The sequence below is a fragment of the Ursus arctos genome, unplaced genomic scaffold (genome assembly GCF_023065955.2).
Source record: "Ursus arctos isolate Adak ecotype North America unplaced genomic scaffold, UrsArc2.0 scaffold_4, whole genome shotgun sequence".
Taxonomy (NCBI): domain Eukaryota; kingdom Metazoa; phylum Chordata; class Mammalia; order Carnivora; family Ursidae; genus Ursus; species Ursus arctos.
The window spans coordinates 2181782-2197653 of NW_026623056.1; the positions used below are offsets into that span (position 1 = coordinate 2181782).

At 35.1% G+C, this 15872-nt stretch overlaps 2 protein-coding genes across 2 annotated transcripts in view; both read right to left on the bottom strand.

Annotated features, from left to right (window-relative positions):
- Positions 1 to 8724, bottom strand: part of SERPINI2 (serpin family I member 2) — a 35794-nt gene extending 27070 nt beyond the window's left edge. Inside the window, exons 1-2 of the mRNA XM_026499157.4 lie at positions 4961 to 8724; positions 2942 to 3196 (exon numbers count right to left, since the gene is read on the bottom strand). Coding sequence (XP_026354942.1) covers positions 2942 to 3188 — 247 coding nt within the window. The 5' untranslated portion in view covers positions 3189 to 3196; positions 4961 to 8724. The remainder of the gene's footprint in view (positions 1 to 2941; positions 3197 to 4960) is intronic.
- Positions 8725 to 9214: 490 nt separating this feature from the next.
- WDR49 (WD repeat domain 49) overlaps positions 9215 to 15872 on the bottom strand; it is a 124254-nt gene continuing 117596 nt past the window's right edge. The window contains exon 19 of the mRNA XM_026499147.4: positions 9215 to 11151. Within this exon, the coding sequence (XP_026354932.2) occupies positions 11021 to 11151 (131 nt within the window). The 3' untranslated portion in view covers positions 9215 to 11020. The remainder of the gene's footprint in view (positions 11152 to 15872) is intronic.

Sequence of the window (15872 nt, forward strand, 5' to 3'; positions counted from 1 at the left end):
ACAAAGGCAGTCACAGGATTATAGATTTTTTAAGCTGAAATATCCATATAAATCACTTATTCAAACTCCTCTTTTGATAGTGAGGAATCTAAAATCCAGACAGATACAATAACTTGAGAGGTGCCATATCGTAAGGTTATTTGGTTGCAGAGCTAGGATTGGAATTCATGGCTAGTTGTCTTTCCGCAACACTCTTGGAATAAGGAAGCATCTCCGTTAGTCTTTGATTAGTAAACAGCATATTAGAGCCAAAGCAAAAATGGAGCATTATCAGATGCTCAGTAGACTGGATAATATAAATTCTGAGCAGATGTTTTGACAGTGGGGGGAAGAAGTACTGAGGACACCGAGAGCCCTGTGGGGATAGGATCCCAGTTGCTGTATGCCCATCTGTGGAACAAGGCAGGTGTTCACATAAAACAACCTGATAGCAGGAAACGTAAAATACGGACTAATTGAACCGATAGCACCTTGGATAATCATTGGGAATGGAAAGCAGGGCCAGGACTAAGATGAGTCAATGAGACACTTACTTTGGGCATAAAATTTAAGGAGATGCCAACGAACTCCATAATCAAGATAATATTTTACTGTAATACATTTTTTTAAAAATCAATTTTAATGCAAAGAAATCTATGAGGAACAAAATAAAAATTGTTAAAGACAGACAGGATCATCTCTAGTGATTTTCCTTTTGTCTTGTGTTCCAATATGGCCCTACCAGGCACCACCTCCTGACGTGTCATACCGTTCGTTTATCCCCCTTAACACCATTTTGCTCTTCTTTCTCCAGACCCTCTGGGCCTTTTCTCCATTTCCTTGCCCTCTTCCACTCTGTTCCCTAACTTATCTCTGTCTCCCTGTTCTTTATTCCTTAATTCCCTCCTCTTTTTTATTTTCCAGAGTTTATTTTTCATATTTTCTCTCTCTTTGGCTTGTCTTCCTTTTCCTTTTGCAATGATCTTCCATCTGTGTCCTTCTCTCTCTCCCTTAACAAAGCATAATAGAAAGCTGCTTTGGTAGATTTTGTTACATGTGTTAACATACTAATGTTTAGTTGTCTATATATATATATTCTCCCGAGGAAAACATAATATATTGTCCTTATGATCTATAACTCTGACTGAACCATTTTTGAAATTCATTCTGGACAATTTGCTGAACCTTTCTTTGCCTCCATATCCTTATCTAAGCAGCAGGGTTATGTCTACCTCACAGAGTAACTGTGAAGATTAAGTGAGATAGTGGACACCAAGCACAGAAACAGGGACTGCTACGCCATATGTGTATGTGTGTGTGTGTGTGTGTGTGTGTGTGTGTGTGTATGATTGATAGTGTCATCCTCATTATTACTGTGATTAGCATTACATTCACAATCCAGAGTTGTTAAGATTTCTGTGTTTCTCTACAAGATATATCCATGTAGAGTAATTTAGATTTCGGAGGCTCTAATTTTGCTAATTTATCATAGAATCAATTTTACATATCTTTATAAATGCTCTATTACTTTTCAAAGCAGTATTGTGTGATTTAAATGTTTCTGGGACTGTGTAGTGGGATTTGCTGAAATTAATATAGACAGTCAAGACTAAATCTGGTACATAGTGGCTTCATTTTACATTATTCACAAAGGAAAATTCTTGCAATTAACTTCACCGTCACTAACTTGTTTTCTACATAAAATTGCCTTTATTTAAGACAAAGCAAATAAGACCTTCTGAAAAAGAAAAACAAATCCCTAAATATAATTACTCTGTTCTGAGGCAAACATACTGAAGTTAGTTATAGTGATTAAACTTCCACATCAAAAATCTGGAAATTTCTGCTGATGGTTAGGACATATTACCTGAGAGTGATGTAAAAGTTTAAAATTAAAATTATTATGGAAATTGAGAACATGGTTGAGCCAGAGAGATGGACAACTACCCTTTCTTTTTCTTTCTTTCCTTTTAAAGATTTTATTTATCTACTTGAGAGAGAGAGAGAGAGAGCACCAAGGAGGGGAGGGGCAGAGGGACAAGCAGACTCGCTGCTGAACACTGAGCCTGATGTGGGGGCCAACGCAGGGCCGATCCCAGGACCCCGAGATCATGACCTGAGCCGAAGGCAGGCGCTTAACTGAATGAGCCACCTAGGTGCCCCAAAAACTACCCTTTCAAACAGGATGCCAGCACTAAAGCTTCTACACAGTATCTCAGATAGGCCTTTGGGCAACTCCAAGACAACAACCCTTCATACACAAAAAGGCCTCAGATAGGTTATACAAGTGCTTTTTAAAAAAGATTTTCTTTAAAACCTATTAACCAAACAAGCTTTTAAAATGTATGTATACATTACCGCTTTTTCTTGGTCTCAATTAGTTGAAAAATTTAAATTTTAATTAGAAGGCTAATTTTAAAAAGCTAATAAAATAATGAGAGATGCACACAAAGACTTCTGGGTGAGGAGGCTCACGGCAGCATTTTTGTAAGAGAAATACTGGAAACAGCCTACTAAAGAGAGGTTAAGTATTTCCACAAGAGGCAATAAAATGCAACAAGGAAGAACTATATTCTGAAGCTGATATGAGAATATGATCACAACATAGTGAGAGTGGAAGAATAAACAAACTAACAAACAAACATACACACACTCATGCACACACAACGTAAAATCAATTAAAACTGGCTAAAACAGGCCAGGGGAAAACATACTGGCATACTCACAGTTTTATATCTGTACAAAAATATCTATATTAAAAATAATACATTCTTTTGTAACATTTTCATTAGAAAACAGTTAAAATGAATATTATTTAAAATTCTCCATTTTATTTTAAGTTTATGCTTTTGATAATATTTTCCATGTATTTAAATTCTGAGACACTGAGCTTCTCTCTAATTTGCAAAATAAATTTGGCCAGATCTTATCCAGCATAAACAAGCATATGTAAGAATCTCACCAGCTGAAGTTTCTTGAAGTTTTAACGTTTGTCTTATCTGCTGTTGCGCTTTTCCTTTTGCTCCCAGTTGCACCATCCCAAGACCCAACGTTGTTCCAAGGGGGGAAAATATAATGTTGTTCTTATGAGATAAACAAATAGCTTGATAAAGATCCACTGCAAATTCGATATTTCTCTGAGCCAATGGTCTTGAGGCTTGACTTCCAGAAAAAATCAATAGGAGACTCCACAACAAGATCTTATCCATTTTGACCTCTGCACATTAATTCAAAATTTGTTATTTTTCAAAATAATCAGAGTTTACCATAGTAAGTTCCAACAGAAAGATTTCTACCTATTAGAACAGACTATTGTAAGAAGATTCTCATGCCAGGTTTCAGACAAAGCAACATCTATTGGGAGAAATAAGCCCTTTGCTAATGGCATTTTTATATTCCTTCACGAACTGGTCCAAAATATAAAGCAGGCCTCTAAAATCAAAGGAGAAATTGTAATTCTGGAACACTATCAATAAACAATACTATCTCTAAGTAGCTGTATAATACTTTTTCCTATTTTTCCCATGATTTTAAATGGGTCACCTCTAACTCTTAATCAAGGGAATGTTCTGTCCACTCTAATCTAAAATGGTTAGTAGATCAAAAGAGAAATGGAATAGAAAAGGAAGACACTCTAGTGTGGTTTTGAACCTACAATTAGAAAGTTAATGTATTCTAAATCAGTTTGAGTAATCTGGCAAAGTCTTTGCAGTAGGAATTTTCACACTTTACAAAATCTCACTTCTGGAGGGCGAAATACCCCCAAATCCACCTCGTACTTTTTTTCAAAGTGAGGAGAAACAAACTCAGAAAAATTGTAAAGAAACACAATTACAATCAAGTATAATTGGTACAACAATAACAAAAGAAGAAAGCAACTTTTTAAAAAATCAAAGAATAATTTGACAAATTAACACATATAAGAGAGCAATTTAATTGAACACTTTGGACAATTCACAACGCTAATGACATCCTATTAAAATGCTTGCCACTAAAAGCGCAGGAAATTCAGCCATCTCACTACATCTGGAGAATGAGTTTTGCAATATTACCACAGACTTCATGAAATATTGACTCTGAAATCCTTACAAATTTTAGTAACACTAATTTTACCTTACAAAAAATACATTTTAGTAACCCTTAATAACTCCTAGTTTAATAGGTTACTAGGAAATAACTTCATTTGGGGTAGAGATGAAAGCCTCCAGAACAATGTATTGTTAGCCTTAAAAAATGAAGAACTCTATTTCTAAAGTGTTTTACAGACTATTAGGAGGGTCATCATGACCCATAAATGGATTAAGAGTGACTATAACATATAAAGGTTACTAACAGTGAAATAGTCTCTAAAACTAAGACATGGAGTCATTAGCCAGCTACTTCAAATTGCTTTCTAATGTTTGTAGTTAAATCCTGTTTGTTTAGATATACCATTTGCAAAGGAAAAAGACCTCAAAATGCAATAAAAAATTGTTTAAAAAAACACAATTGTTTTGGTAAACTGCAAATATAAATGTATACTATCAAACAAATGTTTTATTGAGGATTAAATTAGTACATAAAGTTGTGAGTGGCTATGAAACAATAGGAGAAGCCAGTGCATAAAAGAAGTTTTATATGTAAAATAAATTTCCGTGTATCAATTTCTAATATATTCAATATCTCAGAAGATGTCTGATTAGAAATATCAGTTTGTAGACATATAAGTAGTCAAAATGTTATTAGTACTTTTAAGTCATCAAGTGGCAATTCATTAGGCACATCTTTATGTATTTGGTTTGTATCAGAATAATAATAAATAATATTATGAAGGATATAATTTTCCCTCATAGTGGAATCTGAGGGGTATCCTCTCATTATTATTAATAATCTTAATAGCTAAAATTTACATTATTTGAGCATCCAATTCTCCCAAAAAATTTCTAGGCACTTAATAAATTATACGTTCACAACAAAAAAAAGGTCTTAAAAATTCACTTACCTCATTGGGTTTTGGATCCTATTTCATTAGAAAGCATGAAGTACTGGTGAACTAAACATGATGAGTAGTCCTATAAGAATTTGACCATCAAATTTATAATGACATCATTTAAGGAGAATAAAAGTAATGTGTTAATTTGATAAATTTAAATAATATCTGTATCAAAGTGAATTGAAATGCCATTCCCCCACTCTATTAAACACTCATAATCAATATTACTGAATATGTACTTCATTCAAAAGCTATTTAATTTTAAGGTACTTACCCCAAATTCACTTCTAATTATTCACTGTAATAACTGAAATGTGCCTGCTGGGAAACCTTAGTACATAAAATACCGATCGGTCAAGGCCAGCTTTATTTATCTTGAGCATTGTATGATTAATTCCTCTAAACACAAAGCAGGTGTTCACTACATTTGTATAAAAGGACTAACATGATCAGGTTAATGATCAATGATGCAACTGGCAAGAATTGAGAGAGCAAATCATAATCGTTTTTTAAAAAAATCATTAAGCTTATACTATTTCGTCCATTACTCCACTTCTTTTATGGTAAGTAGAAACAGAATTTGGAAGAATGTACCAGGGCTTGTAAATTTGCTAATAATTAGTTCTTTTTATTTCTCATAGGACTCGCACTTCAGATTACCAGAGTATGCCATCATAACTATTTCAGAATGCCTATGAGGAAAAGGATAAAGCTAAATCAAGCCCAGAATGCAGAGACAAATTGCTGCTGCATTTACAGAGTTCTCAACAATTCATCAAATTACACAATTGTCACAGGAGTTTCCTGTGGTTACATTTTAATCCTTGGGAAAGAGAGTGGATATTGAGAAATACACTCTCTATGTTGAACACAAAGACGAGATTACGATTATTGATTTTCTAAATTATATGAAGACAATACTATTAAACAGGTAATTTGATAATAAACATCGGTGTTACTTATATATGCTTTTAAACTTTTACGTGGTTTTCTCTACCAACAGTTCATTATTAAAAAATGGGTGCATAATTGAATGGATTTTGATCTCATTCTAGTTCCAATCAATCACCTCGATGGCAATCAGATATTAAATAGATTGTATTATTCATCAGCCACGTCTGAGAAGAAAAATGGAAAATCTGTTCCAGTTACTTTAAACAAATATTCCCTATTGATAGCTAAATGTAGTTATTTCTGATAAATTTACAAAAAAGAAATAAAATGAATGTAGATACCTTTCAAAGGAATTCATTAGAAAAACTTTTTCAAGAACGCTGTTAACCTCTTTCAATGTCCTAGACATAGTTAGAGCTCACTGACAGCCCCGATGGTCGCTATGGGCCGTAATCTCCTAATTCACTAAAATTCTTAATTGCCCATCTACACATCTCTAAATGTTTTCTAAATCTTGGGTTATAACACTATTACTGGCTCTAACATATGCAAACTCATTTCCAGCTTTAACTTAACACTATTAGAGATCATTTTCCAAGGAGAGTTATGCAGCTCAAGAGCACAATCTTTCTTCTTATTCTACTGTGCAATTCATAAATAATAAGTCTGAATGTCCAGGACTGTCATTCAATCAATGCTTTTCTACCCCTGTAGTGACACCAGGAAACATCCATCACAAGTACCCTTGGCTACCAAATTATTATTTCTCCATATTACTCAGATCATAATGTGATTTACCCAGGAACAGGCCATTACTTTACCTTCCAGTGACAGAGACAGACACTCTGTCTTAGTAAGATCATTTAATGAAGTTGTTCTGTAAGGACCTTATGTTAGAGCAGTTCAAGCGGAATGTACATTTTCCTGTCTCTTGGGGAGTAAAAAAGAATGGCTATGAATTTCTCCTCCCTGGTTTAAGCTCTTTTAATAGACAATAAGGATACCACAATTGTCCATAAAATATTACCGCAGACTTTTTAAATACTTTCACAAATCTGTTCCTCCTACAACTCTATTTTATCCCTAAAGCATTAGGGATATATTTTCATATATATACATATATATTCATTAGTGAGAGCCAAAGTGTCTTGGTATAAATTTGAGCACCATCACTTTCCCACTGTAAAAAACAAATCTGGGAATATGTATAAAAATAATAGCAAGAGGTTACGGGTTCAATATCATCATCTTTCTTAGCATTTTGTAGGTTTTTTTTTAAGTAAAAATGTATATAATTCCAAACTTTAAAAGCATACAAGTAAACATTCTCATTAACAAAGGACTTAAAAGCTAATTCCTCTGTTTGAGCATGGATTAATTTCAGCATTTTTTCCCTGTCAGTTTGCTCCATATATTTTTGTGATAAGAGGAAAATGTTCTGAAAAGATAACAGGTTAAATTTATATTCAGTGTAAATCTACACACTACAAACAAAGTAGTCTAGTGAAAATTCTGGCACATTTTATTTTAATGTGGCAAGTCCTTCTCACTGTAGAAAAATGGATCTTAAATAATTGAACCTAAGTGTTAATTTAAGAAATAGCTTATGAAGTTCTATTAACATTTGATAGGCAAGACCCTGCTACCTGCCTAGCACAATTAGAAGCTAGAAGCTAGAAGAGTAAGACATAATAGCTAAATGTCCTTTTATTTTTTCCTTTTGTGTGCATTTTTGTTCCAAACTATTAGAAACAGTAACATTAAAAGAGACTTTCATACCTTTAAAAGTCCTATTCTCATTAAATTTACTTGTGAGACAGCTCCTCTTAATTCCTTTCCCGGAAGAGGCCCTGACGTTAATTAAAGATGGGATTAGGGTTACACACAGCACAGGGCCTTGCACGCGTGGTAGGCTACAAAGAGAAGCCTATTATATGAACGAGACAATTTCAGACTGATCATTTCAAACGAAGTCATTTCTAAGGATAAAAAAAGTAAAATATATCTAGTAAAAGAATTTCCAATTCATACCAGAAAAACTAGTGAGTTCATTCAACTTTGCTTACTAAACCACTGCATTTTATGTGCCTTCACTCCAGAAAGCTGATGGCAGGAGAAGTGTATTCAATTGATATGTGTATACCTGGTGTCTATAACAGTCCCTTACACATGTCTTAAATAGTTGGCTGGGCAGATGGATGGATGAATGGATGAATGAACAGATGGATGGGTGGTTATATGGATGGGGGGTAGACCCTATGCAAAGTATTTGGTACCCATATTACATCTCTTTAACATTTTAATATTCCTTTAAATTTCTGAAACTGTGGCTCAAATTTCACTCCACTGTACTGTCATCCATCTATGATTCATAAATCATATGCTCTAAGTTCGAAATGATGGATTATCTAATCAAACCTCCCAACCAGTGCAAGAATTTTCTGCAATACCCCTGTGAGAGTTACTCAGCTTCTGCTAGAGCGTCTCAAGAAATCCTTTGTCCCAAGGCAACCTTTTTCATTTTTAAAAAATAATTTACTTTGAAATACTTTCAAATTTACAGAAAAATTGCTGGTATAATATAAAGAACTACCGTCTCCCTCTCTTCTTCTGTGTTTCCCCAATTGTTAACATTCCACCACATATATGTGCTCAATCCAATATCTAATCTTTCTCTCCCTCTTCCTCTCATACAGATAGAAAAAATATAAAATCTCATATACATTATATACATGTATTAGATATATATATGTGGTATATGTGTGTGCATACACACATACATTATAATTAGTATTTTCTGAATCATTTGAGAGCAAGCTGCAAAAATAATTTTTTAATCACTCTTAACCATTCCTTCCTTCCTCCCTCCCTCCTTTTTCTTATTTTTTTTCCTTTTTCTTCCTTCCTCCCTCCCTCCCTCCCTTTCTCTGTCTCTGTCTGTGTCTCTCTCTCTGTCTCTCTATTCACAACTACGAATTCACATTGGTATCTCTAAACCCAATCTAAGATCTCCGGGTTCTTTCTAGTTTTCCTCCTTTGAAATTTTATAAATACCTTCTATAAAAGTGAGATACTTGCCTCTCATCCTCAATATATTCACTGATTTATTCATTTACTTACTCAATATTGATTTGCTCAATGTAACCAACCTCCCTACTATGCTGGCCATCTCTTCCACTTACCTTGTCTGCCTTTCTACCACCTAAATTCCCCTCCCACCTCCCAGTCCCAGTCTCTTGGATCCAGTGAGCATATCTCTGCTGGATCTTTCAGTTCCTCCTCCTTCTTTTCATAGACATGCAGCAGGCCTACCACCAATTCCTCTGCACCAAGATGGGAAGGAGAGGGAAGATAAGACATCTCTTTCTGTTTTAGTAGGTATTAGGAAGAAATTCTAGAATCTGTCTCCTTAAAATTGTGTCCGTTGGTTCAACTTCTACTCTTTTTCTTCATGCCAGCTTTGAAATATTTGAGAATAGGTTGTATCTCCCATGAACTCTCTTTCTTATGCCAGACTTCCCCGTTTCTTTACCTGTTCCTCTGCAACATGGTTTCCAGAGCCTTTATCAGGCTGATAACATTCTCCAACATTTGTTGATTGATGCGTGCAAATACATATTTCTTTTGTATCTTTCCCATATGTGATTGCCATTCAAAGGGAGAGAAAAGCAGTATGCGTAGAAGTCATGATGACTGACCAGGAGGCACCTAAATGTAGCTGGAATAGGCAGTGTCTTCTGAAAGCCTTTCCTCTTTCATCCTCTCCACCAACTAAAACATTTGCTTCACTGATGCTAGAAATTCTATTGCTGGAGTTCATTCCATTGACTTTATACTAATAAAAAGAAGTTAAGAGAAAGTTGAAGTGCAGAACCATGGTCTTTGGAGTAAAACAGACCCAGGCTCCAATCTCAACTCTGCCATAGACACTTGGGCATTCTTCTAATGGATCCAAATCTCAGGTTTTAACCCTATAATAGATATATGATTCTTGGGAGGCTTAAACACAATGAAGTTTCGCAGTTACTGAACAGAGAAGGATCCTATATATTGTTATTTCATTTACTTGTGTGTGTTATTGCAAAATTCTTCTTAAAATACCAATATTTTTGCAAGAACTCTTTAAAATGCAAATGTGTAGTAAATAATTAAAGTTATATGAATGAATTTATTAATTACTCCTACAGAACACAATAGATAAATCAGCATAAGAATATTGGTTACCTGGTAGATGATGATATTTATGAAGAAAAATGGGTCAAAAAAGTGAGGCATTGTGTTTCAGAACCAAACATTTCCTACCTGAGCTTCTACATAGAGTCTATATATAGCCCCAGGCTCTTTGATTTTTTAATTTCCAAGGCCAATAACTCTTTTGTTGTGCTATGCCACTTGAGAAAATGGTAAAACAAAATATAGGAGTAGAATATATGCAGTAATTTCTCAGTAAGTACATGGAAGAATGGACGTAAGACTGTGAGAATGAAGAGGAACGGCTGTAACTGACAAGGTCTAACTGCATTATCAGAATCATGTAAAAGAAACTAGCAGGGTGTCTGGGTGGCTCCGTTGGTTGAGCATCTGCCTTGGGCTCAGGTCATGATCTCAGCATCATGGGATCGAGCCCCGCCCTGGGCTTCCTGCTCAGGGAGGAACCTGCTTCTCCCTCTCCCTCCGCCTCTCCGCCATCACCCTCATGCTCTAAGGAAATAAATTAAATCTTTTTTAAAAATTAAATAAAAGAAACTAGAAAGTGTGTAAATACATGGAAATGGCTTTCTCAGTTAGTTTGTAGATAGTCACTGTTAGTGTTTTTCATATTTAACTTCAAGGTAGCTTTTACAATAAAAATTAACCAAAAATATTTGTCTATCAAAGCAACCAGAAGTGCACTGGTTAGAATACATTGTTCTGAAAATGTACATTTTTACATAAAACCACTTGGGAATAAACGATGCCAGTTGTTATTGCCCCCTCTTTAGTCCAATCTATCTTTTATTAAGAATACACAGAAAGTGAAAGGTGATGGATAAAGACAGCACTAAGACATTGTCTGAAAACAAAACTTCCTGAATTTTAAATATAAAGTAAAAGAAAGACACAGAATTCTTGATTCCTTATCTGCATTCTGTACTCATGCCTCATGTGACAATGAAATATTTATTTCTCTTTCAATCATAATTGCTTCTTATTTCTTTTTATCTTCACTTCACTACTTGTTTCTTGACATAATTGCTTGGCTCTTCGTTCCCGATCCAGAATTTCTTTGGGGAACAGGTTTTTCTCATCAAACACAGCTTTCAAAGCTACAAAATGATGAAGAAAATGACATGGAAATTATACTTGGTAAGAGACCCAATTAAATGAAATAGTGGGGAGAAAATTCTCATTTCAATTCATCCAAAAATTTGTGTTTCTAAAACCAAGAGCGTATGTGGGGGAATTTTCTCTGATGCTCCTGCTATTTCTTTTTCTTCAATTTAAAATAAAAAGTTAAATTTTAACAGAGTTTGTTCTATCAATGTGTTTATACCATGATAGAGATCCACCATTTCACAGTAGAAGACTAAAGAAGCTTGTGTTTTCCATTTTTGCTTTTTTAATCTACTTAACAGCTATCAAAGACTCATAAAAAGCCAAGAACAAATTATTCTGTATTGAAATAAGACAATTAAAATAATCAAAACACAGTTTGACTGTCTGCATGACTAAACAAGTGCATCTGCAATCACGTCCTTGTAAGATACTTTGATCTGCAGGGATCTGTGGCTTCAGAAAAAAAAGAGCCCAATTATCCCCATGAGTGGCTATATTATGCATCAGTGAGAAGTAGGAGGAAATTGTGCCATGCATTCAAGAAAATAATTTTGGCCTTTTGCTTAATTTTATCATTTCAACAAATGTTTACTGAATGTATATTATGCACAATGTTCTATGCTCAGGCATAAATAGGGCACAAATATGACTAAGTCGCAGGCTTTCTTCCAACTGGTAGGAAGTAGGAATAATGCCCAAATAACCAAAATATCAAGTACAATAAGGTACTGTTCTAAGAAAATATGAGCAACAGAAATTGTGGTGAAACATATCGAGATTCTAAGAATATGCAGAGATCAGAGGAAAAGCTTTAAGAATCAGACAGTATTTGAGGTAGATATTTAAGTCCAGGTAGGATTTTAATTGATAATAAGGACCACGGATGTGAGGACGAGTTGGCAAGGGGGAAAGGAAATGTCAACTAGAGGGAACAAGTAAATAAAAGTGTGGAGAAACAAGAGCTACTATTTGGATAATTCTGAATAATTCAGTACTAATATGACCAAAGTTTAAATATAGAGAGAATGAATTGGAGCAAGACAAAGGAACACTTTAAATGCCAAGACCAAGGAATATGACATACACTACATAAACGTTGAACAACTTCACAGTATCATGCCATCTTTATATATTTGGACTGAAAAACAAAAACAAAAAAAAACAAACCCTCTCCGTTTCCCATACAAACATGATTGTATAAGTCAGTATCTTTCCCCTTTTTCTCTCAGGTATTATACAAGAACAACCAGGAAAATGAGAGAAATATAATTTGGCAAACAGACCCCGTGTGAGTAAAGCCCAAAGATATAGGTCACCTGCGGCCTGCAAAACATGAAGAAGGGCAGTGCAAGAGCTGACACTGGGCAGAAGGTACGCAAGATAAAGTGATGAGTATGGAAAGTGTAAGAAGGCCAGCAGCAACAGCGTCTCAGAAAGTTCTAGCAAAAAGACACTCACTAAAGGTGAGGGGCTCTCAGTACAAATGCTTTATCTCTCATTCATATGTATGGATGTAAGCAGAGGTGAACCAGGCTGGAAGCAGAAGCCCTCCACAACACCTCGCTGTGTTCAGAGGAACAGATGAAGCAGGGCTACACACAGAATCGTGCATATGAGCCATTTTTTTGCTAAAAACAGTCTGCCCCTGTAGTTGTAAAAACTGAAGGCCATTCTGATCCCACAGAACAAGCTCTCACCTAGGGACCTACTACAAATTTCAAGTCTAAAAAACCCAACTCATTACGACTAAATAAGAGAAGAAATAAAAATTTAAAAACTGGCATAGCAGGGGCACAGAGGACTATAAAAATTAGAAACAAACAAAACAAATTTTAAAAAGAGCAGAATTAATCAATACACAGACAACCACCAGAAAAACGTTGCCATTGGCCAGATATATATTGGTACTGAGCACTTTGTCACGAATTAAATTTTAAAACTTGAAAGAGCACTTACCTCTGTAAAGAAAGCTCACAGAGCAGAAGTGAAAGGAGTCAGGAAATGGCGTAACAGGAAGTGAGGAAAGCGAGCTGGCAGAACTCAGGAAAAATCTCTCAAGTGAGACTAGGCTATGGGGTAACATAATGGGGAGCAGAGTTCACAGATGAGAGAATCAAATATAACAAGATGAAAAGTAAGAGAAGACATGAGAGAGGAAAGTGATACTAAGAAAGAAATAGATCCAACAAACACAGCAATCAGAGGAGTCCTTAGGAAAGCACACCAGAGCGGAACAAATGTTTGAAGGCATCATATACGGTTTTCCTCACATTAGAGACATTCTGACACAAACAGAAAGGACATACCGTGGCATCAGTAGGAACAGAATCAGCATAGTCAAACAAAGCTTATCTTAGGTAAATTATTGGACTTCAAAGAGAATCATTTGACAGCCAGACAAAATGATCAAGTCGCTCAAAAGGAGAGAAATGGATATCTTATATTAGCTATCTTCATGGTAACGATCGATACCAGAAGACTGTGGAGCAACAAGGAGATCAAGGGAAGAACGTGTGAGGTGTGGATATGATACACGCCCAAGCTGTGCCGCAAAACTAAAAGTTACAAATAGTTTCAACATGGGGGGAATTTAGGGACTATTGTTTCTAAGAGAACTTTTTGAGAAAATTACGACAAAATAAACTGATAAATGACTGACAAAAATTTAGAAAAAGATTTAGTGGTGAGCCCTGAATATTTTTAAATGTAGAAGTGAGATTAAAATAATACAAAGTTTAGGATAAGAAAACAGAAGGTAGAAGCCACATGCCTGTTAATGTAGAAATGATACAATTAACAAAAACTGGAGGGGTAAGGGAGAAGAAGCTTCATTGATGATAAATCAGTGACAACTAAGAGGCAAAAGACTTAAACCAACAAGTCAAGTAATAGCTGTAGAAGTAAATTTAACAAAATAAAATAAGCTCAAAGATTGAAAAAATAAGGTAGTAGAAGAGGAGGAGAGGAATGAAGAAACATGCTCACTTTATCATCAGTCAGCATGAATATAATAGTTACTGTCTAGAAAACTGAAGGCCTAGAAGAATTATATAAACTTATGAGTATAAAGGTACCATTAGAACAATATATAACACCCTCCTGAAATAGAAACAACAAAAAAATTATAGATCCAGTGAAAATTTTAAAAAAATATATAAACAATACATGGCATAAAAGAGTATAAGAAATACAAAACCAAAATATCTAATATATTGATAAATTTAAATGTGCCCAATTTCATGATTAAAAAAAAAGATTTTTTTAGTTGGATCAAAAGCAAAACCCAACACACATCTAAAATGAAGCGATTCCAAGAATTTGAAAGAGAAGGATTGCAAAAGCATATCAGGCAAATCCAAACCCAAAGAAAGCAGAGGTCAACATCTAAAATCATCAATGCATACAGAAACCCTCAGAGGATACACAGGAACTCGGGGAAGGGGGTGCCAGAAATAGATGATACTGAGAACTGGACAAGCCCATATCGTGGAAGGGAGGGAGACTTCTCACTGGATAATTTCTTATAAGTTCTAATATTTGATTAGTGTGTATTTTGTTTTCCAGCAATAGGACAAAAATGAATAAACCTGGAACTAACTCTTAAGTAAAGCTACAAATGAAAATACTTTGCATTTGCCTAATACCAGCAGTACAAGGTCTATGGATTTCTGTACATTAGCAGTTGATTCTGTCCCGTATGATCGCAGATGAGCATTTGAGAATCACCAGGCATTCTGAATGCCTTACGGCTCTCCTGAGATCCACTGTGAAAGCGAGCATGTTCCTTTTGAAATAAACCCCGTCTGTTTTACTGAGATAGGTCTCAGCTAGATGAGGCATTTTCATCATAAGTGACTGTGTTTCAGGACAGTGAAACCAATAACTAATGGATAGGCCATTGTAGATCTAAAGAGAGGCAGTCTTACCTGAATAATTTTTTTGAGTTAAAAAAAAGATAATAAAAATTCATATACAGGGGTAGATCCCTGTTTCCTGGGCCCAAAGCTTACAATGTGGGGAGCTCTCAAAAAAAAAAAAATATATATATATGTTACAAATATATAATTATTTATAAAGTAGCTATTTATTCAGGGTGAGAAAATCAATCTCAGCAAACTACCGGGGTTTTGTAGTGTTGCATCCTTTTCTTCTGAGGTCTCGTTTAGGAACAGCACCTGAAATGTGTACCCAGAAATACTTCCTACTTGCAGTCTGGCTTCTACTTTTCCCCTGGAACACTAAAACTCCCAGCAGCTACTAATACTCACAAGAGATGAGGCCCATTAAGCAACCTTCTTGGCTTCATCGGCAAACTCTTTTATGCCACAAAAATGATGTCATTAACCTAACACCTTCTAAACGGATAATGGTAATCAATTCATCTTACTATTCAGAATAACAGCATCTGCTAGGTTAATGGCATAATGTTGTCACACGATAATGTGAGTGAGTCTGCAATGATTGTGTGATACATCTAAGAGACCATTAACCGTTTATTGAGCTAGTTTAAGATTATAAAGGGATGTCTTTAAACTTGCTGTGATAACTTGCTTTCTTGAAGTATTAACTGGTAAGGCTACAGTTCCCAGTTGTTCAATCAAACATTAATCTAGGTGTTTCTCTGAAGGGATTTTTGCAGATGTAATTAAAGTCCCTAATCAATGGACTTTAAGTAAAAGAGATTATTCTGGATAATCTGGGTGAGCCAGAC